Source organism: Poecilia mexicana, unplaced genomic scaffold (genome assembly GCF_051168715.1).
Source record: "Poecilia mexicana isolate PSO_F unplaced genomic scaffold, ASM5116871v1 scaffold_13, whole genome shotgun sequence".
Lineage (NCBI taxonomy): Eukaryota > Metazoa > Chordata > Actinopteri > Cyprinodontiformes > Poeciliidae > Poecilia > Poecilia mexicana.
Genome location: NW_028263382.1, coordinates 12,213,535 through 12,237,807, shown reverse-complemented (window position 1 = coordinate 12,237,807; position 24,273 = coordinate 12,213,535). Strand labels below are relative to the sequence as shown.

The following is a 24,273-nucleotide window of genomic DNA, read 5'->3' as shown; positions in this document are numbered from 1 at the left end:
AAAAAACGTTGACTGGAAAACGAAAGAATAACGTCACTTCCGTAAACACAACATAGGACAAGTGAAATGTTGAAAGCGGGAGCCAACTGTCTTGTTAAACTTTGGCAACATTTACGCGTTCTGAATGTGTAAGGTAAGCAAGCCGTAAATCAAATTTGTCTAAGTATAGATGTAGAGGCAATGGTTTCAGTTTAATTCCCCGTTCGTCCATCGTGTACCTCGTGTTCCACTGCTTTAGCTAATGAGTTACTGTTAGTTTCGATGTCAGCCAGTTTTTTGTTTTTTGCTTATGGCCATTTGAGTAAATATGTTTGGGCATGAGTACATTCTAGATAAAAACTATACTATCATGTTGTGCAGGTAAGATGTTTTTTGTGGGTGTGTTGGCGGGAGTAAGTAACTGTACACACGTGCACAACATTGTTGGTATTCTCGAAAGAGACCACACAATGAGGAACAAAATATTAAGTTTCAAGTACCATCACTTTTGTCCAGGTTTGTTTATTAGCTTTTTTTTTAATGACTACGTTGAACCACAATTCAAAATCAATGTGTGATTTTCATTGGTTAATTTTCAGTAAATTTTTACTTATTACTTTCGTCAAATTCAAGTTATTCCATTCCAAAACTTAACAGAATATGCACTTAGAATATAGGTCTCTGCAAATAATTTATATAATTAAATACATTTCACAATTTGAATTGAAATTTATGAATTTTTAGATGGTGATCTAAGTCAGTAAAATGCACCTGTATTTGAAATGTTTTGTAGATGTCTCAAACTGATCCCTCCTCCACAAGCTTCAAACTCCCTGATGATGCTTCCAAGGGAGGAAATACTAAAAAGTCTGAAGATGACTCTGATGACAAAAGTTCTGAATTAGAGAGAAATGATCCTGACAGATGTTTAAGAGAAAAGGTGTTGAAGGAGGTAGGGCTCACCAGCACTGCCTTCATTGGTCCTGCATTTCCTCCACAAGCGATCTTCACCAAGCCTGACATTGAAGACTCATTGAGTATGTTTTACAAAGAGCTTGAGAAGATCGATACACCAGATCAATCGTATCGGATTAGTGATAATCAAGAGAAAGAAGATGTCCAGCCTAACCTCAACCTGCCTGAACTACCTACCAGCAAACACTCTCAGGATATACCTGATGGGAAAATGGTCTCCACCTCAAGTTTTATGGGAATAAACAGTTACCAGAGCAACAGTGGACCAACTAAGTCCTCCTGGGATCACTGGTATCAAAATGAGCCATACCAGCTCAAAAGGCCAAGGCCAGTGGGTAACCAGTGGGATTATCCTCCACCACCTAACAGGCCACCTGATCTTAGATTTCACAGGCCACCTTTCCCTCACCATTCACACCAGTCTGGATTCTCAAATACACAAAACACTCCAGCCCCCATCCAAGTCAACCAAAATGGCTCAAGAATGAGGAACCATCATCACAAGGATTTTCATCCTCCACCATTTTCAAGTCGTCCACCTCCAAACGTGTTCATCCCTCCTGCTCCTCCTCAGGGCCGTCATGAAACCCCCCCGCAGAACTTTGGATGGAATGATCAGAGTTTTTATGACACGGATCTGAATGACGTACCTGTCAGGTGGTCTGGGGAACGAAGAGAAGAATGGCAGCGGTGCGATGACGATTACGACAGGCCTCCAAGGTTTATGTCAGAAATTGAGCCATGGGAACAACAGCGTGACTACCGACCCTACGAAGAGAGGTGTGAGTATCAGTCTGATTTGGTGCTGATCTTAATGAGAGGATTACCAGGATCTGGGAAAACCACACTAGCCAGGTACACCTATGAGTAACCAAACTTGCTTTCTGGAATTTGTATTGGATTTCCTTATTTGTTTTTCATTTGTATGAAAAACATCTTTCAGAGAACTGCTGTCCTCTGGCCCAAGTGGAATAATTCTCAGCACGGACGATTACTTTGCTGAAAAAGAAGGTTACCACTATGATCCAGGCCTTCTAGGGGCAGCACATGAATGGAACCAAAGCAGAGGTGAGGTCTCAGTAAATTCATGTTCAGACTCAGGGAATTGTGGATTAAATATATATATAAAAAAAGGTTTTACAATCACAAGATTTCATGACAACTTGGATCACTACAGTCTTTTCTGGATTGTTTAAATAATTGGTATTTATGTTCAATTCCATATCAGCTAAAGATGCCATGCATGATGGTTGCTCTCCTATTATTATTGACAACACAAACCTCCAAGCCTGGGAGATGAAGCCATATGTCAAAATGGTAAGGTGCTTCTTATTTATTTCTTTAACGTTCAGAAGGCTAGCACACGAAGGTGTCATTATGAGCACTTAAAAGTGAAATGTTTAAACACATTTAGTTTTTCATGCAAAATATAGTAATTTGCAGTGTCTGCAGGATCCTAACTTGCCTTACTACATTTTTATCCTCATATTCCTTTCAGAGGCTTAAATGTGCCAATATGATCTGGATTAGGTTTTGAATTTCATTTAGTTATCCTCACCTGACTTACTTTTGTATGTTCGCTCAGTCATTGACTCCTCTTTTTTTTTTTAAATGTGCTGATGCATTTGGTCATTAAAAGTGAAAAGCTGCTAGAACAGTGTGACAAAACTCTAAACCCCATGATGCAGAGCAGCAACATGTCCAGATTGTAAGGAGTTAAATGCAGAACATTCAACTATCTCCAGGACAACTGAAAGAATTGTCCTGCGCCAATTGTTTAATTACGTCAGGGAGTTAAATTAAAATAACTGTTTGCATTATCTAAAACCAGCTTGTCATAGTAAGGAACATAGTTTTGAAGCTTTACCCAGAAAACAGGGATTTCAGTTGTTTCTGTCTGACAGGTGCAGCTGTTCTTTAATCTGTAGGGCAAAGTACATATGATCTGCAAACAAAGTGCAGAGTCATAAAACTGATGATCATAGAATCTAAAGATCTAAAGGTTGGGTACAATACCGAAAAAGATAAAGAATATGCAGAAGTGGAACCTGAAAGCAGATTTCATATATTGCTAAATAGAACTTTGCAACAATTATAACCAAAACCGTATGAATGTGTATTGAAGTTTGGGTTTTAGACTCATTCGTTAGAGAAGTAACTTACTTGCCAGGAATTTGGCTGTAAACAAATTGCATATTGACTTTTTTTACTCATCTAATGTGATTACATGATCTTTATGTACATTCGTAATAGTAACTAAAATTGTTATCAATTTAACAATATTAACTCTACTTTACTTTACTTTACTGGTACATTCAGGAATGTTTTTGCTTACCGTTCACAGTTGGGTGGTCATAATGTTTTGCTTGCTTGATACATTATAGTCAGTAAACAGTTTAAATTATTTTTTACAGGCCTTGGACAGAGGATACAAAGTGGACTTTTATGAACCTGACACCAGCTGGAAATTTGACCCTTGTGAATTGGAGAAGTAATTAGAATTTTTTTTTTCTGTAGATATTGTTTTAGGTTTCAAAGCAGCACTTTATCATCCTTCCTTTTTGTGCTTTTCCTTCAGGAGGAACAAACATGGCGTTCCTCAGGACAAGATCGCTCAGATGATGGATCGCTTTTCGTTTCCCATCTCCGTAGACATCGTCATGAATTCACATGAACCGGCTCACGTCAACCAGAGGCGTCGACCAGAGCAGCAGCAGCAAATTAGGAAAAAAATGCATTTTTGTTAGTTTTGTTAGAGGAAAAAAAACCTCTTATTTTACCGAAAGAGTAAGTAAGACCTGTGCTCATGTAAATGTCACTTTTGGCAATTTCTAGTTTTTAATGTATTACTTTGTATATTGTAAATTTATAATGAAGAAAAATGAATCTATATTTTTAAAGGTGTTTTTTTTTATTATTATTATTAATTTCTGCCAGGGGAAATCAGATTTGTATATATTTTCCATCAAATATTTCATATGTAAGTTTTTTTATTTTTTCAATATGCAGCTACAGTATGTTTTAAAAAGATTCCTATTTGTCTTGCGCCAATCTGTCCTTATTAGACTAAACTAGTGCAGTTCACTGACTTTAATAAATTCTCGGACATAACACTGTTCTGTTTTAAGATTTATTTGTCTGTGGCTCAACCAATACAAGGCAAGGAGTTGCTTTGCTGAAGAATATGGTCTTGTACATTAATGCGTAAGCTTTGGGCATACATCATTGCACTTTAAGGTGATCTTACAGTGATTTTTTATTTTTTTTCTCAGTTAAGTATAAAATGCAGTACTTCAAAAAGTTTAGTCACTTGGTGTTCTTATCAAAGTCTGTGACTTTATGCAATAAGGTAGGTTTTCATCAGTAATACTTTTATTGGTAAGCTCAACCGGGATCAGTATTTTAATAGTCTAAGCCAGGGAACTTGTCTTTGAGTAGTTTGGAGCGTGAAAGTGAAAAACACACAAAGGACTCAGTAATAGAAACAGAATTTCTTGTCATTTCCGCTGACCAGTGCTGTATAACCTGTGTGTAACTCAAGCAAGTTAAAATGATAATACATTGTGAAACTGCTTCAGTGCAGAATCTTTCTCTGACATTCTAGGATTACTGTCTCTCAGGAAATAAGTCGTGGTCTCCTTGTTCCCTCCGGTGCTCATTAGAGCAGCACATAGTGCTGTAAGGTGAAACTTTTTTTTTTTTTCTTGTAATCCCTCCTGTGCACATTACCCAGAGCAATCATTCTCCTCGAATGAGACTGAGACTGCTTTTATTTCATGGTCAGTTTGTTGGGTGATTTTTTTTTTATTATTTTCTTTCTTTTTTAAGCAAACCTGTTTTTTTTGTTTGTTTGTTTTTTTTTACAATCTCTATAAAAGTTTTGGGAATGATTTCCCATTCTCATGCATCATGATATTATGGAATAGAAAAATCCTTTATTGCCCCACAGTGGGAATATTCAGGTCTACCAGCAGCAAGTTAAAAATAGGTGTAAGAAAACATATTCATAAAAATGTAAAAAGTCTAAAAACAAATCATAAAAAATGTATGGTGTGGTTATTAACAGCATACCCAGATTAATAGAGATGTGCAACCAAGTAGGCTAATTAAAAGAAAAGATATTACAAGTGCATGGAAAACAGAAAATGTTAATATTTATTATCCTCTCTTGTAGGCTTTACACCATGCAGTTGTTTGAAGCAGCGTACTCCACACTGACAGATGAATTGCAGTTTTTTTTTAAATTGCAACTTTTTAAGTCGATCAATCTGAGAAATGCTAAAGCACTAAAAAATGTGAAAACACATCACTAGCCAGCTAAATACCTCAAATTTGTTGAATTAAAGTGATTGCATAGTCCTATTTAAACCATGGATTTAAAGATATCGCTTGTTTTGGCTGTAATTTCTCTTCGTGTGCTTCTGTTGACTTTCTCCCTCCTAAAAGCTTTTTTTATTTTATTTTTTTTTTACTTTGACCTTATGACATTGTCGGCACTGTTCTTGAGCTGATCTGACAGTCACGTCAAGTTTGGCTTTTGACTCAGCACAAAGTCTGCGACCCCTGTTCCTCAGCATCCGCAAACTATGCCCGGAGATTTTATATGGCCTTCCACTTCACGGCAGAGTTGCTGTCGTTCCCAGTCGCTTTCACTGTCAGATTTTACCACTAACTGGAATAACTTGGTGACTGGATTTATTGCACAGGATACATCTGAGCAAAACAGCCTCACACAAACCTTTGTAAAAGTCTGCAGTATATGCCTAGTTTCTTGTTTTTATGCCTATGGCCATGGAAGTGATTGGAACATCTAAATGCAATAATTCATATGGGAAAACTAGTATTTCTGGTAATTTAGAGAAGATTTCAAAGAAGAATGAGTGTACAATACAAATTGAGATTATCTGCAGAATAGGTGTGACGTGCATAAAGCAAAACCAGTATCTGGGGTTGTTCAGATTTTTGAGTGTTGACAGGAGACTTGTATGATCCTGTGGTGTCTTTCTGACCTGAAAATGCATTGAGTAGAAGAATCCGATGAAGATATTAACATGCTTTTATTTAAAGCTTTAAATGCACAGGGAATCATAGATATCCCCCTGAGGGGATCCCCTGCAGGTGAAAACTCCCGGTTGGAAGCCACGCCCCTTCGAGTCCACAATCCCAGCTGTAAGATCTGCAAACTCACATGGCTCAGAACCTCAGTGATTGCCTTACATGCCTCGTGATGACATTTACCGTGAATTGATGCTGAACACAATTGATGTGAAAAGCACAAAGTGATATGTATGGGGGCTGTTGTAGCTGAGAGTTTGTAGTGAAACTGATCTGAAAGGTGGATGCCACACATTTTAGATTTTTTTTTTCTTTCCTGTACAAGTGTGCTCTGTTTTGTTGATCAGTCACATAGTCAATTTAAATTCATAAACCTGTTGCCTTGTCCTGCTTTACACAGATACTAACTTTTATTTCAAATGTTCACATTTCATAGTGCATTAGTTGGGCATAATTGGATTGGAGAGACGGTTATGACTGAAAGCAATCTGGACACGGAGACCTCTTGAGAGATGCAGAATTGTAAAGAGTGCCAAGGAGCAGCAGCGGCTGCAATGAAGTGTGTGAGATGTGACATTGTTATTATAATGAGAAACCACATAAACATGCAAATGAAGGTGATTATGTATATAAATTCAGCAATTAAGAGAAATTGAAAATTCCAGACTACTTCATCCAATGTTTGGCATTAGTTTTATGATTTTGTTTCCTTCTAGTAAAAAGATAGAAATCTCTGATGCCCTTTCCATGTTATATTTCTTGAACCACCAGCAGACTGTTGCCCCATCATAGTTAGGGTTTTAAATGATTATGAATTCAAAACCATAAAAAATATGTATCATTCCAGCTAGTTCTGTAAATTTTGAATTTTGGGGTTTTGAATGTAAGCTGTCATCTCACAAAATTTCAAACAAATTTGAGTATAAACTTTGACTATGCCACTCCAAAGCCGTAATGTTATTTTTGCAGAATGTGTGGTTCCATTAATTTCAGCAAATTGTCCATATCCTGAACCAGCAAACTTCCCCTAGAACATCATGCTAAAAACTGAAATTCTTTACGTGATTTTTTTCTTTCTTTCTTTCTTTCTTTTTTTTTTTTTTTTTGCTAAACCAAAATGAACCTTTGTGTTTTCTTCTTTGGTCAGCTGTGTCTTGAGGCTTTCCATGGTTATTTTTTCTTAATGACACTCCTGGGAAGGTTTGACTGCTGTTACGCATTTTCTTTTTTTAACCGATTATGTTCTCTGAAAGATCCTATTTGTATAACTTTTTTTATTTTATTCTGCAGATCTGGTGGTGATAAGGCCCAGGTGAGGTTTCTGAAACTCAGATTTCTGGTTAATCAAAGTTATTTATTGATGTAGCAAGAAGGCCAGTGGCTTCCATCTACACAGAGCCAAGTTGGCTTGAGTATTTTTACAAAATGAAGCAATCATTTGAAAACTGCTTTTGCATTTGTTCAGTTTATCTTTGTCTGATGTTAAAGTTGTGTTGAAGATCATAAATATTTCAGTGTGACCAAAAAAAAAGTTAAGACGTGTACAGAGCAAATAGGAAAGTACATTTTTTATTTTAAAAAATATATTTGTATTTATCCCATAAATCAGTATTACTTTAACTCTCTTTATTGCCTTTTCTTATTTCGAACATGTAATATTTCTTTATTTTCAGGACTGAAGTATTTCTTGGAGCAGTTATCACATGTGTTAAGCCTAATTAATACTCCCTTTCATGCAGAAACCAAAGTTGACCTTTACATACGGACTCTCAGATGTTGGGCTTTCACAGTAAGAGCAGTTCTGTCAAGTCTGATTGTAATAGAAGGAAGAACATCTGCTAACTTCTGTCCACAATCATTTTGGAAGCAAAGTTGCATTAGCGACTTCTTAAAAGCCTGCTTGCAAATAACCTCCCTATTATTAAGTTATAAATTATATTTTAGCAGTTGTGTTTTGCTCTCCTGAATGTATCTTTAACACCTGCATTAATCAAAAAATAAATAAATTTTCATCAATGACTCAGTGTTTTGCACTTTTTTCCTAACCAAATCCCTCTCACATGCCAGCATTGGTCACAGGGGATTGACTCATGTAGAAAAGTACAACCAAGACTTGCCAACCACTTGTGTAACCATGACACAATATGCAGCTCAGCAACAGGAAATCACAAACAGGAAAGGTCATCTATGGAGGGGCTAATGACCTTGTGCTTCTTCCTGGAAAGAAAGCTGTCCAAAAAGTGAGCAAATCAAACAGTGTGAAAGAGGTGTGTATTTGTTATAATCGTCTGTGTGTTTGTCTGCACACATTTGCATGCCAGGTGACTTCAGGTTTGTTATGTGAGGAAGCCAGCAGCTGCAAAGAGCAGGCGTGCTTAGAATGATGATTATGTAAGCCAGTTGTGATTAGTGATTTGTGCTCCCTGAATGGCAGTGATGAACCTCTTACCTCTAATGATCAGAAGACAAAAAAAGAGAAAAAAATAAAATCAGAGCTGGCTCACCAGGACAACACAAACTAAATGTAGGAGGGGAATGGGCTCCCCACTGAAAAACACATTGCCTCTTGCATAATCCATGTTGGGTTTCTAAGTAGAAAATCAGGATAAACAGGAACCTGATTTCTAAGGTAGAAATAATTAAAAAATCTGATATAAGTTGCTTAGTTATCTTGTTGTTGTGTAGTTTATTTTTGCTGTCATCTTTTTGCAAAGTCAATTTACGCTGATTGAAAAAAGGGGTCCAAGCATGAAATTAAAAGCTCTCGTGCGCTGTCAGCTGCCTTTCACGTTGTTTGTTGTGTTTGTCACGTGAGGCTAACAGCCAATAACAACCGTGTGCCGCGACCGCACAGCTTGTCATCTACGTACACACCAACGGTTGATCGGCCTAGTCAAGTTCACCTCAGTTAGAGCAGAAACAAGATATTTTTTTAGCCTTCAAAATAAAAACGAAAATAGAAACACAGGAGCGTGGGTGTCCAACCCACTGCTTTTGGGGGTTATTTTTGGATGTGCACATGGATCCCATAAAACAATCAAAGTCAAAGTTTATGACTTTTGCTGGGTGTGTGTGTGTTGTCTGAAACTACCAGTTTATGAAGGGGTTGAAATCAACCCACCGCTGTGACAGTTGTAAGCTGCCAATAGTCACAGTACAGCATTGGCTGACTTGTTTAAGAGTGAGATGACTTTGTGGCTGGATGGTGTGATGTACCAATGACACTTGGGCCACTTTCTGGAAACTGCTGGTATTTTCAGATGTTAATTGGGGAAAAGTTTCAAGTTTGATTTCAATTTTCAGACAGCAGTCTTGTTTATGTGTCCTTAGGACCCTGGGACAACCAGACTTGTGTGTCTTATAAATAATTCCTTCCTTTTAACACGCATTGTACTGGCTGAGTAAAAGTGCCCCAAGAGAAAACAGATCTCTAGACTTCAACCAAGAGTAATAACTGGAAAACAGAACAGAACTGATAAGATGTCAGTTCTTATTAGAGGAGCTCCAATGTACCCCTGGATTTGGATATTTTGATTGAAATAAAGTATTAAATATTTTTGGAAAAAATGTATATTTGTTTGAAATACATCAGCTTTTTTTTTCTTTTTTTTTTTGCTGGAGGAATCACCCAGAGACCTATCCAGCATTCATTGCAGATTGAGCTGCGAGCTGGATGGAGGTGTCTGGATTTCCCTCTGGCATATTTAATTTAAGGAGCATAAAATGCTTAAAAGTAAAGAAATGTCACTGCTCTTTTGTTGTTCTGCCTTCGCAATTTCGGACTTTTATTTTGAAATGCACCACAGGAAGTGCTGTCCTACACTCTCACCGCCTTGCCTCGTGAGGAGCACCAACATGCTATGGATATGATGCCGTGCTGCGGTTGAGCTCCAGGCGGTCACACACTCAGACGGGGGGTGTTTCCATAGATTTCGGTTCACTCCAGCCATCCTCCCCACGCTGTTCACAATGTTCCCGCCGCCTCTGTGACCAACACCTGCCGCCCATCCTCATGACGGGTCGACCATTTAGATCCTTCGCCTGGAGCACTGAGGGAAGTTTAACTCCGACGACCTGAGGATAGGGGCGGATAATTACACCAGAACAGTAAGTGAACTTAACACTGTGTTCATTTTTAAACTATATTTGGACTGTCAATTCAGTGCATGAACTGATTTTTATTTAAGGTGAATTCCCTTTATATTTAGAAATGCATAAGGAGTGAAGCATTTGGCGTTGATGTTTTTATTTAAGCTGACGGGAAATCCAGTTCAGAAACTAATTACGTCTAACTATTTGTTTTTAAATTCGCATAAATCTGTCTGGATACCTGGTTTAAATTAGAAAGTATTATTGATTTTTTTTTTTTTAATCCCCCAAGCTATCCTGTGGCTTTGAATAAACTCAATATTTACTGTTAATTTTTAAAACGGTACCAGCTTCGAGGATGTTTTCATTTCGTGAGCCCTTTCTTCATATTTTTGATGGAACAACTGTTAGACCTGATGGGTAAATCAGTTCCCGTTCCTCCCTCTGCTCAGATGTCCGCTTTTGCAGTACACCATATCTGGGCTACCATCCTGGTTTTGCATACATATAACCAGAATTATTTGGGTTTAATGCAAACACTTTTGAGCTATCAGTTGTGCATAATTCTGTATCTATATGTCACTTTGTAATTGTTTTTTTTTTCCTTTTTTAACTCTTCCTTTTATTTTTGTATTTAAACTGACTGATTAACAATTATCCACCAATTGTCCCGATCCTCCAACAGCTCTGTGTCTGTCATGCATCGCATCTGTCCCCTGATTTAATTTTAGCTCCAATTGTCAGTCAGAGCCAGTGCTGTAGCCCTCCCAGCTGCTGGTTACATAATGTCAGCTGAGGACTACCACAGTCTACTGAGCAGAAGAAAGAACTCCAATTCCAACACTGATAATATAGTAAATGAGGCTGCATTAAAGCCTTATGTGGAGGATGTTTTACTTCCACTCCGCTGGGATGATGTAAGTATCCAGAAATAGGTCTGACAGAGGGATGCTGGCTAGCCTACTTTCATAACCAGAAGAGTACATCGGCACACTGAGGAGATGGATCTGGCAGTTTATATAGACTAAAATAGACATTTAATATGTCTCTGCTCAGTCTTCCCCATGCATATCCTGTTCCCACAATCCTCATTGTGTGCACACTGTAAAAAGAGATCAGGGGGGGAAATGTCTGGCATTAGATGGATCATTAGCTCCCACTGCTGTGCTTTGGTTAAATTAGTGAGTTTTTTCGCTGATTGACTTTAAAGAGCTGGATAGGTTCTTTAAATTGTTCAGGCATGAATTAGCAGTGTCTACAGAAGACCATATTAATAAATATAAATGTGAATCTTTCCTCTTGTTGCCGAATAAGCAGTGAAAGTTGTTTTGCTTGTCTTTTAATGCTTGATTTTTGCAACAGATGCTCAAACAGGTGTGTCTGATGTGAGGCCTTTTCATCTGATGCTTTCAGTTCACAGGAATGATGCACCCGTCACTGTATTGCATGGAGCAGAAAATCTGAGAACAAAAACCTGTCAGGTATTGCATTGTGGCCAATATCTCCCAGAGAGACTTTGAAGCAGATGCGGTTTTTTTCAATAAAGGTTTTGTTCGGTTTGGAACAGCTTGTTTGAATTTGACTTGAATGAAGGTTTTGAGTTCTGATTATATTGTGTGCAAACCACATCAAGACTGGCTTGACTGCAGTAACGTGTGTGTGTGTGTGTGTGCGTGTGTGTGTGTGTGTGTGTGTGTGTGTGTGTGTGTGTGTGTGTGTGTGTGTGTGTGTGTGTGTGTGTGTGTGTGTGTGGCGGGGGGGTTAATGATTTAATATTATTTTTGCTCACGCATACAAAACAGTAAAGATCAGCTGAAAGGAAATTGAAAACTTTCATATTCATTGTGTACAGTTTAGTTTATAAATAGAAATGTAGTGAGTTACAAGGTGTTAATAAATGGAGATGTACTGAGAAATTGGCTGCTGACCAGAAATGCATGATATTCACCGTGTTCATCCCTAGTGAGCTGTGAAAGGCTGGTAAGAAACTTAAAAATACAATATATTTTTAGTTGTTTAAAGCCCAGCATTGCTGCTTTTACTGACAGAAGATTGAGAAGAAGATTTGAAGTTAGCTGGTAATCAAAAAAGCTTTTAAAATGGAGCCTGAGGAAGCCCAGAGATGAGAGATGGAAACTGGTTTGTCTACATGTTGAGAAATGTCTGTCTTTCATTCAGGTTGCAAAAGAGGGTGAGACTTGAAGCAGGTAACACAAAGGATGGATTGTGTACAGTTTTTTTCTGTCCATTTGAAATGTCAGCCTTTGAAATATGCTGCATGTAGAAAGATGCATGTTTGGGGAAAAAATACAAAGCCCACATTTTAGCAATACCATCTCTGCTGACTGCACGGCTAAAATAATTTAAAAAGTCAACTTTTTGTGAAAGTAAAATTATTGTTTGAAAATAATATTTTTGTAATTGCTCTTTTACACTTACAGCATGACATGACCTCTACTTATGTTTCACCATTAATAAAAGAAAGGCTGTGCTAACATAGTTTTAATACCTTTTCTTTACAAAGTACTATTAAAATTGGCCACAGGTTGTAACACAAGTTGAAAGCTTTACAAAAATCTTAGACCAGAAGTCATCCACAAACTTCAAATTGCTTCATGTTGATAATTTCTTTAACACTCCAGTTTCTGGAGGTAATTCAGTTCACTTACCTTTATTGCCATTGTGACATGTACAACAAAATTCAAAAATGTCTTTCATTTGGTTGGTAATGAAAACAGCATGTAAACAAACATTTTGCAAAGGGTAGGTATTGTAGGACTTTTGCACATTAAATATAAAAAAATGCTTTGTGTGAAACTATTGAGGTCTAACTAATCTTTATGGAAACAACTACAGCATTGATTTCTTCGCCTTTGTAACAACTCCTCCTTTGAATATTTCTTAGAAGCCACCACATGAGGTTCGGTATAAGATCAGAAACACACCAGCTGAATAAGGACGCTGCATCTTCAGGCATTTGTTGCCTAATATATCAAAGTAATCATTTTATATAATAATCAAAATTCTTTGTAGTGTTCTGCTTGAGGGCGACAAAGCAGCAGCACCGCAGAAGCTAAGGGGCTGCATTCTAATAAACTTTGTGGACTGCAGGGAGAACCGTGGATAACGGATCAAGAATGCATCTGTGAAGGTTTCAGGATAGGAATGCAGCAGAGGGTAAATCGCATAATAGGAATCTCAACGAAAGTCGAAATATTTATTACACAATGCTGCTGTATAAATCCCAGTTACGCTGACAATTTTACAAGCTGATTGTGATACCAGTGGTTTCCTGCAGTGGTTCATTTTGACACCACCAGGAATCATTTTGCTTCCGTCTTTAAAACATCAATTTCACATTACCGCTGTAGAGCTGGAGCTGCTCAGAGCTTCATTAGACGACTTCTGTGTTTTTCCTAACAAGGGTATGTTCATCTGGAGGACTGCATTATGGACACGAGAAAGCTGGCTGATGCTGCCGCTACTCCAGGGACACAGCAGAACATTTGGCATTAAATTTCCACTGCTGCTGCCTGACACACGTTGGAGTGTGTCTGCTGATTAAGGCTGCCAGCTGACCTCGCTGGACCTTAACAAGCATGTGGTGAAAAACATCACCAGGCTGTTCCCTGGGGTCCTTATTTAGGTGTTTTTCTCTCCAGCCAAGCTGAGTAACTGCAGTGCTTTACCAAAGTATACACTTTAGTGGAATTTCAACTAGCAGACTAAAACTAAGTACTTTTGTGTATACCTGTGAAGGGTAATGACAAAAATACTTGCAAACAAAACTGGGTCTGTAAGGGGTTGTAAAACATCAAGGGCTGGACTTGTAACTAATAAAGGGGTGTCCCTGTCAAAAGCATTCGCAAGCCAAGACAATCTGATGGAAAAAAAAAAACTGAAATCAAGCAAATAAAGTAGTTTGATTTGTTTTTTTGTACAAAACAATGTTACTCATCCTAGATCCAAAACATAAAAGGAATTTTGCACGTTTGCTGTATTTAAAGAAAGGCATTTAGTTTTTGGATTCTTTTGGGCTCGATCGAACAAAATAATTTTCAGCTGTAAGAACAGGACTTCACTTTCTTTCAAAATGCTTCTCTAGCCAATTAAATAAAAGCTGATTTGGGTACTGAAAAGTTGGGTTTTCAGTTAGTCTCTGGATAAACATGGTTCTACGTATTCTAAAAATTTGGTCATAAAAACATGAATACTTTGTGTTGCGCTCAACATTTTCCATAATAAGAAAATGATGTTGGTAATAATTTTATCTTGATTACAGATGAAGACTTGTGCTGGATGGGTCAAATTTGTATCAGTCTTGAACTGCATTTGGAAGGGGGTCACACAAAATCAGTCCAAGGGCCATAAATGACTCCCACTTTCGACACCCCTGAACTAATAAGTTAGGTAGCCCAGCTAATGTTAACACCTAAATCCAATCGGGAATCTTTGAGATGAGAAAATTGACGTTCAGAGATGCTCACCATCAAATCTGACTGAGCTTGAGCTGTTTTGCAAAGAAGAGGCCAAAAGTTTAGTTTCTGTTTGTGCAAAGCTGATCGACACGTACCCCAAAAGACTTGCAACTGTAAGTACAGCTCACAGGTGGTCTTACAAAATACTATATCAGGGGGACTGAATACAGACGTACCCCACACCATTCAGATGTTTAATCCTAATATTTGGCGCTGATTAATGACAAAGTGTGAAAAAGCTCCAACTCTCTGCACTATGTTTGATGGTTTAATGAGTTCTCTTGTCATTGCAGCCATGAAGCTGTGAGGCTGCAGGAGGCAGCCGCGACGAACATGATGGAGGAGGCTGCCAGTCAACTGGAGAGGGACCATGTGCACAGTGTCTACGACAAGATTGCTCCATATTTCAATGACAGCCGCTACAAAGCCTGGCCGAAAGTGCGGCAGTTCCTGCTGGACCTGCCTCCAGGGAGCATCGTGGCCGACATCGGTGGGCGTCGCCTCAGAAATGTGATGACATGATAATTAAACCAATGTCCTTTTTTGTTGTTCTTGTCTATATTCACATCATTTAAAAGAGGCTTAAAATACAACAGCAAATGAATACTGCATGTAATGAAACCTCTTGTCTTTTATGTTATTTGTAATACTTTATATATATATATATATATATATATATATATATATATAAATATATAATTAACTGTTTTGTCATTGGCAGGTTGTGGCAATGGCAAATACCTCCATATCAACAAGGAGGTGTTCAAGCTGGGGTGCGATGTTTGTCGCCCCCTGGTGGACTTTGCTTGGAGCCAAGGACACGAGGTCCAGATGTGCGACGGCCTGCGCTTGCCTTACAGAGACGGCTGCTTTGATGCTGTGCTCTCTATAGCCGGTATTGGACACACACACACACACACACACACACACAGTTAAAGATGACTAACGCAGCTTATTACTCCCTTATTACTCCCTTTGTATGCATGAGCTCAACATCTGTAGCTGCCATTTGGTGTAAATTTCATTACCACGTCTAATGATAAACATCAGTTTACAGCACCCTGTGTTGCTAAGTCAACAGTGTGAAATAATTCATGTTTCCTCCAACTAACAGCGTAATATTATGCTCAGTTAGGGCAGCAGTCAAAAACACAGTTACAGTGTGTACTCTCAGTGCATGGCATGATTTGTTTCTTACAAGTGTTGACACGTAATGATCAAGTAGTGCCTTGAAAAAGTATCTACCCGTTGAATTCCTTTTTTATGTTTTGTCACATTAAAATCACAGACTTCAATTTTATTGGGATCTTGGGTGAAAGACCAAAACAAATGAGTGCATTGTTGTAAAATAGAAAGGAGAATTATTGGTTTTCGAAACCGAAAGCGTCATGCGTTTTCTGTCATCTTTGTCTGATACTCTAGAATAAAAGCCACCATTTATCATTCTGTTGTATGACAATGGAAAGACTCACAATGAAAAAACCTCCTGAGACATGATCACTCACCCAAACCATGTGGGTGGTTTTGTAGGCCCTTTGCAATCCTAAGAACTTTGTCCTGTAATGTTATAAATCTGTAAATCTAAGTAGTGTTTCAGTGTTTAAACTGAATAGCAAAGGGTTTGATTTAATATCTGCAGTGAATTTCAACAAGACAGAGACAATAATGGCACTTTTGTTTGTTCAGATCTCTTGTAAAGGGGGTCAACATTAAGAGAGCACAAAGCCTCAAACCAATTTGCTATTTTAATTTTTTTTTTGTTTGAGTGGGGGGGCAGGGGGTTCACGAGATTATGAGCCCTGGGTTGGTGTTCACCAGGACAATAACTCTAAACACACAGCCAGAGCTATGTTTAAGAGTTAGATTTTCACATTCAAGTTCAGAACCTAAACTGAAAAGTTATGCTACACTTTTCAATTTTTTTTCATTGATAAGAAAAATGTTGGAAACCCAAGTATCATCTTCCTTTCTCTTTATGTAAGTGTGATAGTTGTGTAGGTCAGTCACACATTCCAGTTAAATAGACTGAAGTCGGTGCTTGTAACAAGACAAAACGTGAGAAGGTTCAAAGAGAATAGATACTTTCCCAGGGCATTGTAAACATCTTCCCTCCATCTTTCTTTATTCTGAAAAAAGCCTGTGTTTTGCACAGTCATTCATCATTTTTCCACCAAAGAGCGTCGCATTCGGGCAATAAAGGAGATGGCTCGCACGCTGCGAGTTGGCGGACGCATCATGATCTACGTGTGGGCCATGGAGCAGAAGCGGCGGAAATTCGAGAAACAGGACATCTTCGTGCCCTGGAACCCCAACCCTCATCTGTCCTCCAGCTTCAACAGAGACGACACCAAACCCAGGAGGCGGGCCGCGGCACAGAGCGTGAGTGAAGCCATTGACAACGCTGAAAACTACAGGAAGGTCAGAAGCACATCCTCTGTGGCCGATGAAGAAGATGTGACCCAGGCGGTGCCGCAGCAGAGGACACAGAGACTGTGGTTCTTTTCCAGGTCTCTGGATTCTGTGTTTGATTTTGGAAGCTTGGCCATCTCCTGGCCGTCCTCCAGAGACCTGAGACATTTACCGTCAGCCACAGGTGAAAATGAGGGGAACAAGCCCAACCAGCGGGCGAGAGGACGAGGCCTCATCAAACAGGTCTCGAGCTTCTTTTCCCCTCCGTCTGTGATCGGATCAGAGGAGGACGTTTTTGACTCGGACACAGACCTGCAAAAAGATCGGAACGATCCCGGAGGCCCTAGTAACCCAACCAACAATAACGGCAAAGAAAATGAGGGTGTCTCAGTATCTTTAGCACAGGAGTGTGGCTCACTCGCTCTGCCGGATCTTATTTCCTTGCAGCAGGAGAACCTGAGGCAGTCTGAAGATCAAAGCGCCGGGGGGCCAGTAGGAACAGGGCGACAGGAAGGCACACAGAGTCCCGAGGAGCAGGTGGAAGCTTCCTGTCTGAGGTACTATCACGTCTTCAGAGAGGGAGAGCTGGCAGAGCTGATAGAGCATCACGTCGAAGAGCTCCATGTCACACACAACTACTTTGACCACGCCAACTGGTGTGTGGTGGCAGAGAAGGTTCAGTTATGGAAAATTTGATTTTAACTCATGTTGTGTGTGGGCCAAATTTTAGCACTTCGCCACACAGTAACGCTTTACATTCAACGCAGGAAAATGTCTGTAAATGTGCAGTTGTAGCTACAGACACCCAGATCATTTCCTCTGCTTCTACATTATTATTATTAGCACTGATTTAAGATGGAGTCTTAAAGTAAAATGGTTCAGCTCAGAGCACAGCAGTGTGCTGGGAAGGCATACTGTATAATAATAGTAATAATAATAACATTTTAAGTATTTATTCTGTGTGAAAGGAAGAGGTGGAAACCTTATGACACAACTTGAGCTTTCTTCTATTTATTTGAACTCTTTTCAAATCTAAGGGGATGTTGATGATTGCACCGTTTTCCTTTTTGGGCTTAAAAGCCAAAGCGACTTAAGAAAGACTGACGGACATTATAAACTTCCATTGGTTTTGGTATTCTAATCATTTTATCTGTGTAGGAATCTTATTGTCTGCCTGTTTTATGAAAACATGGATGTTACCTCTGAGTATGTCGAGCCAAACGGACAGCATCTGTTTGTGTTCTCTGTTAGATGTTTAATAGATGGCTTATACAGTGCCTTACAAAAGTATTAATATTCCTTTTAACTTTTTTAGTCATGTTGCTGCCACAAAATTTATTTAAATTGATTGGGATTTTTATTTGATGGCACATAATTCTGAAGAAATTGGGTTATTGTTTCATTATCTAACCCTGCCTTAAACCTTTTCATAACTAAAACCCTTCCACCCTGGTGTTTTTCAGTCTTCACTATTCAGTTTTTCTTTTACTAAAGTTCTCTAACCAATCTGTGATGCCCTTACAAAACTCTATTTATACTGAAAATTAAAGGTAGAAGGTGTTGTGCAACTTAAACATGCAACTTTTAGAGGTAATCGGGTTGGCTTTTATGTAGGAGTAATTGATTTGATGGGTCTAAATACAAATAGAAATCCACTTTTATATTTATTTTGTTTTATTTTATTTTTTTTTTTAAAACGACTACTTTGTGCTTGTCTATCGCCTCAGATCCTTGGAAAAATGTTATCTAGAAATATTCCATGGGGTGCGAATACTTTTGCAAGGCATTGTAAGTCATTTCTTTTACAAGTAGTGCTCTGAACAGCTTAGAACATCTTCTAAAATACTGGTGTTACCCGTCTTAAGTGTTTTGATGTTAATATCAGGAACAGCTGCATAATGTCTTGTAACAAGCTGAAAAAAAACCAGCAGTGTGTTTCAGCAAATAAACTGCCTCATTTACTGTGAATGAAACATTGCACTGTACCATTAACGTGTCACTGCTTCATGTCGGAAGATGGCAGAAAAAAGTGACGCTTTAAAATCTGACTCTGTGCTTTTATCTGTACTCATTGTGCCAAGAAGAATGAGTTTCTTTTTTTTTTTTTTTTAATAAAGTGTGTGTGTGGACCAACTAATGTTGTGCGGCGTGGATACCTCAATGTCTCGTGGTTTTAAATAGCTTTTTCTTCATTAAATAATTTTGTCCATAATTGAGGTGTTGCAATAATGTTTAGGGTCATGATCCGTCTGTAACGTGAGATGCTGTGAACATGTCTATATTCTCAATATAACCTTGCATATCATTATGTTTATAATCATGCATATGATTATACTCATAATGATATGCATCAACACGTCTTTGCCTTTACTGTTATATTAGCGCCATCTTTTGTTCTCCACGGTTACCTTTCCCCAATGATCTGGTAGAAGTTGGTCGTTTAAAAGGTTTATAGGAAAGTATAGCGGGGATATTGCGGTTCCACAAAACCTTTTTTGATTCATAGATCATTTCCACATGCGCTCCCATTAGACTGTGTCTTTCCAGGACTTGTTTATGTTGGCACATTGAGCATTTTTTTTTATGTTGGTGTAAAAAAAGGTGAACATTTAATCACAGGTAAACTGCTTTGTCTAAATTCCATACTAGTGAACAACAAAACAACAAAGGTACAAATCGTCAGCCTTTTCTTGTTGTTGCTTTCTATTTATTGGTTCTTAAAGGTCATGGTTCACCTTTCGGTTTTACATTCCACACTCCCTCCAAACCTGAAACAAGGAGAACACGAATGCAATAATTGTTCACTTTATATGTGAAACTGATGAGTTTCTGATGGACTGATGAGATGTGTTTAGGACGCTGAGATTATTTTACCTGAGTAGCTGCTCTGTGGACGATGGAGTGCCTGAGGGCCAGTTTGTCGATGTCTCTGGAGTATCCCCCACCAATAACGGTAGCAATAGGAACACCTCTCTTCACCACAGTCTTCATCACATAAAGATCTCTCTGGTAGAGCCCTAGAAGAAATAATACAGTGTTTGAAACCCATTTTTTTTTTTTTTTAGCAGAGAAGCTGGTTTTCAACAGCCAATCATAATTCCACCTGCCAATCAACCTTGATGACTGATTGGCAGATCTGAAACTCAAACTCTGATGTTTTGTGTTTTAATTGGTGAACACAAAAGAGACCAAAAAGACTCCCAGTGGGACATGCCTGGAACATGTTCTTTTATTTTCTAAAAAAAACAAAAAAAACAAAAACAAAAAAAAAACAGTTTGAGGTTTTGGTTACTTCATATTAGAAAATTTTCTTCTTTTTGGTACAAAACGTACCAACTTCAGCTAATAGTACGAAGACTTAAAGTGTTGCAGCAAAGTTGCTTTATTCTAGATGGTTTGGAAATTTCAGCATTGAGGCTATGGTTGAAATTTTCAAAGAAATGCACATACAATTCTGTTCAAAGTTAGCAATGCTAACAGTGCTAACTGTCAGCCAAAGTAAGCCAATAAAGCCAGTTAAAATGTTAACTTTGAAATTGTTCTTTTAAATATTACTTTACAGTTACTGCTCTTCTCACACACCTGGTATGAAAGTTGCTTCTGCTCCTAGACTAAATAATTATTGGCTACAAAAAAATGATCTGAATGCTGTAAATATTTTAGACTAACATTCGTGAAGAGAAACCGCAATTGGCTTCAAGTGGTATCAGCAGGTTAAAGCTTTACAAAAACTCCCAAAAGCTGCATCTCTTCTTTTCAAAATTCAGGGTTTTTTTTTTTTTTAGTATGCACTGTTGAGTTTTATACTTCAGATCTGGGGATTTTCCACTGCAGTAAATGGGCTCTTGCTGCTGAATATGGGGAAAACTGAGTGCCAGGGCAGCATCTGTCAGCAGCACTTTGAAGGCTGTTTTTGCTGAAAAAGCTGCACAGCTTGTTGGTGGAATATCAAATGTGTTTTCTTTTATCTATGATATCAACAATCAAAGCATTAACTTATGGCTGCGCATCTTCTGATCCTGGAAACGTTTTACTGCAGCGCTTTACAAAATGAGCTTGAAGAACTGCAGCCTGCTTTTGTGGTATGACTTGACTTCCTTCTGGAACATTTCAGCACTGAGGTGTAAATGTGAAAACGGCTTCAGTGTGTGCATAAGGATAACTGAATACCAGAGGAAGAACTCACCTTGATCGGTCAGACGGAGCCTCCCGAGTTCATCATCCCGATGTGGGTCAACACCAGCGTCGTACAGAACCAGGTCCGGACGAAAAGTCTCCAGCAGCCAGGGTAGGTGCTCTGCAACTGTTGACAGAATCAAGCAGTTTGAACTACAGAAATTCAATATTTTTACCTAAAAATGTCAAATATGCTCTTTGAGCCGAAAGAAACATTGTCGATTTTCTGAACGTCTTTGTGAACATGCCTGTGGAGAGATACTCCTTGTCTTCCAGCCCATCCTCCACGCTGATATCCAAGTCACTCTGTTGTTTGCGAACAGGGAAATTTTTCCCACAATGCACTGAGAATGTAAACACAGATGGCTCATCTTTAAATATGAAAGCGGTGCCATCACCCTAAGGACACAGAAACAAGGAAGTTAAATAAAAGTCAGTTCCAGAAATGAAAATAACTAAAAATGACAGAGAGAGTTAAAATCCACCTGATGCACATCTAAATCCACGATTAAAACCTTTCTCTTCCTTGATGAGCTGTTCATGAGGTATTTGGCTGCGACTGCTAAATCATTGAGGAGACAGAACCCCGAGCCATAGCTGGGGAAAGCATGATGGGTTCCCCCCGCCGTGCTGCAGGCCAGACCCCTCCGTAGAGCGACTTCAGCAGCGAGAACAGTCCCACCTGTTAGAAGCAGTCCGGATGTGAACTTTTCTATCCAGTCTAGCTGTCAGGCCTCCTGCTGAAATCTCGTTCTTCTTACCCGTTTCGTATCGGCACCGTCGCACGATGCCCTCGCTCCAAGGAAAACCCGTCCTCCGCTGCTCTTGCTCGTTTATTCTTCCACTTATGAAGTTGTCCAGGTAATCCTCAGTGTGCACGGCGCCGAGCAAGTCTTTCGAGGCAATCTCGGGAACCCAAACCTACTGTGAGGCAGGAGATTAACATTAACAGGAAACTGCACCTATTTTACTTACCTTAGGCTTTTCTTTAATAATCAACGTAGCTCTTTCATGTATTGTCAAGTTCCAACTTCAAACCTCTGTGTTTTTTACTGTGATTTAAGAAACAAATCAAGACAAAGCAGCTCATAACTGTGAAGTTGAAGCAAAGTTGAGGTTCTCAGTCAATTTACCTTTCCCCTATTTCAAAACCTTATTTTATACCAAAGATAAATTAGTTTATTTTTTGTAATAGTATGAGATAAATTGTAAAATGTCTCAACTAACTTACATAATTTCATTTGTTATGTATTATTTACCTGAAAACCCTCCATTGCACTCTGACTCGTTTGGAAGAGCTGACTCTAACATTTTAAAATATATGACTGATACGAGTTCCTAATGAAACCAAAATACTGGCTTCCATTTATTAAGAGTCATAAAACCACATTTCCTTACAGTAGATCATAAGTAATCATACAGTGGCAATCCCTAATCACAATTGATTAAATTATTATTTCAATATTGAATTTGTCTTAATTTGGAAAGGTGGGAAATGATGACTAAAACCTGAAATTTCATTAAAAAAACACTTTGTAAGGCAGAAAAGTAACACTGCACGACACCCTGAATAGCCTAAAAGATTTTGTCTTGTAATTGTACCAAAAAGTGGTTCTACAAAGTAGATGAATACAAATGAACACCACACGTTCACAGTTTTATAAATGAAAACAATTGAAATGTGTCCCATTCCTTCCACTTCACAATTGTATTGTTTTGGTTTACCATATAAAATCCCAGTAAGATGCAATGACATTTAAGGTTGTAATGACAAAATGTAGCATATTTCAAGGAATATGAGTAGTGCATTGTAGTTGTTAATGTCAACTATGTTCTCTATTACTAGTAGTTGTTTACAAGATTAAATAAAACTAAAAAATAACTGCATACAATGTCTGGCAGTTGCCAACAAAACAAAAACTTTGATACATTTTAACTGTGGTTCTTTAGTGTGTTTTTTATTTTTTTATTTTTTTTAAACGTGTGCATCTCTTGTTCCCCCTCAGGTTTTGGGATCTTTTCCTACCAGAATGTCATGCACTAAAAAAATTGTCAGACAAATTGAAAAAATCTGAAAGTAAATGGGGAAAAGCAGCCAAAGAAAAGCAAAAGAAAATGATAAAACACGTTCAGAAGGCCTGGTTACCTACTTCCTACTACAGTTTAATCTACTGTCTTTCTCACCTGTCTCTCTTTCTCACCTGTTTCTCTGTGATGACTTGGTCTTGAAGTAAAAAGTGTAAAACTCTAGGAAACTTGGCCATTGGAAACCTGTGGTTTGCTGGAAGCTCGCACACATACTTGCTGTGATGAACAATGGGCAGTCCGCTGGATTCGGTTCTGACCTGTGGGGTGAGCAGGAGGTTCTCTGAGGTTTGGAAACCAGACGGGCTCATGTAATGTCAATACTCTGCCTCAGCGTTTGCAACAACCTGCAAGTCGTTTTTTATGTAGCGTTTGTACTTACTAGTTCCGCATGGAAACATCTGCCAGAGGCGAGAGTGACTCCGACAAGGCGACGGGTTTTGGAAAATATTCTCTTCATGCAAGTCATTTCTTACTAATGTTGAATAACAGTTGCTTATCTAACAGAGGGAATTGTGTTGAATTTACTGTTCCTGCTGCTGCCATCTCCTGTCACGGAGTAGAAATCACGCAAAATGTTTGTGTTGTGATGCCTTGTCTCCCTCTACTGTCCGTTATTGATCATTACACCAGAGGTTCACTACTGACCCTTTTAAGAATTAAATGGATCAATTTAGTTCAGTTATTATCCGGTCTAACAGGTTCGTTCTTACAAACGTCAGCCTGCAAGACAAAAATAAGAAAGCTTTAGTTTGAATCTATATTAAAAGCAGACTCTGCTCATAAAAGCACACCTTGTGTTAATGGGGTTAGGGATGACGGATTTCTTATAAATCCGTACCTGTAGAATCCGTCATACATTCTACAGGTATCACGGATTTCTTATAAATCCGTCATCCCTGTAGAAGTTTCATTGTGTGTGTTTTATTTCTCAGAAGTTTACATTAAATTTTATTTAATTAAGCTGCTATGTTAATCAAACATATTAACATAAATGACTTTTGCTGTTTCCAATGTCGTCACCACA

The 24,273-nt window shown here is 38.5% G+C and overlaps 3 protein-coding genes across 3 annotated transcripts; 2 read left to right on the top strand and 1 right to left on the bottom strand.

The window, feature by feature from the left end:
* Positions 1–10: 10 nt before the first annotated feature.
* Positions 11–4,065, top strand: n4bp2l2 (NEDD4 binding protein 2-like 2). Its single transcript, XM_014992485.2, has 6 exons — positions 11–133; positions 773–1,809; positions 1,898–2,022; positions 2,183–2,271; positions 3,369–3,445; positions 3,533–4,065. The coding sequence occupies exons 1-6, from the start codon at positions 125–127 to the stop codon at positions 3,699–3,701; spliced, it is 1,506 nt and encodes a 501-aa protein (XP_014847971.2). The 5' UTR covers positions 11–124; the 3' UTR covers positions 3,702–4,065.
* A 5,333-nt stretch (positions 4,066–9,398) lies between these two features.
* trmt9b (tRNA methyltransferase 9B) lies at positions 9,399–19,122 on the top strand. Its single transcript, XM_014992487.2, has 4 exons — positions 9,399–10,116; positions 14,870–15,066; positions 15,298–15,471; positions 16,729–19,122. Exons 2-4 carry the CDS (start codon positions 14,910–14,912, stop codon positions 17,679–17,681), a joined length of 1,284 nt encoding a protein of 427 aa, XP_014847973.1. The 5' UTR covers positions 9,399–10,116; positions 14,870–14,909; the 3' UTR covers positions 17,682–19,122.
* A 548-nt stretch (positions 19,123–19,670) lies between these two features.
* On the bottom strand, positions 19,671–23,789 carry hdac12 (histone deacetylase 12). Its single transcript, XM_088011683.1, has 8 exons — positions 23,629–23,789; positions 23,363–23,506; positions 21,923–22,082; positions 21,647–21,843; positions 21,410–21,560; positions 21,172–21,288; positions 19,860–20,002; positions 19,671–19,753 (listed from the first exon to the last, which is right to left on the bottom strand). The coding sequence occupies exons 1-8, from the start codon at positions 23,713–23,715 to the stop codon at positions 19,730–19,732; spliced, it is 1,023 nt and encodes a 340-aa protein (XP_087867809.1). The 5' UTR covers positions 23,716–23,789; the 3' UTR covers positions 19,671–19,729.
* Positions 23,790–24,273: the final 484 nt, after the last annotated feature.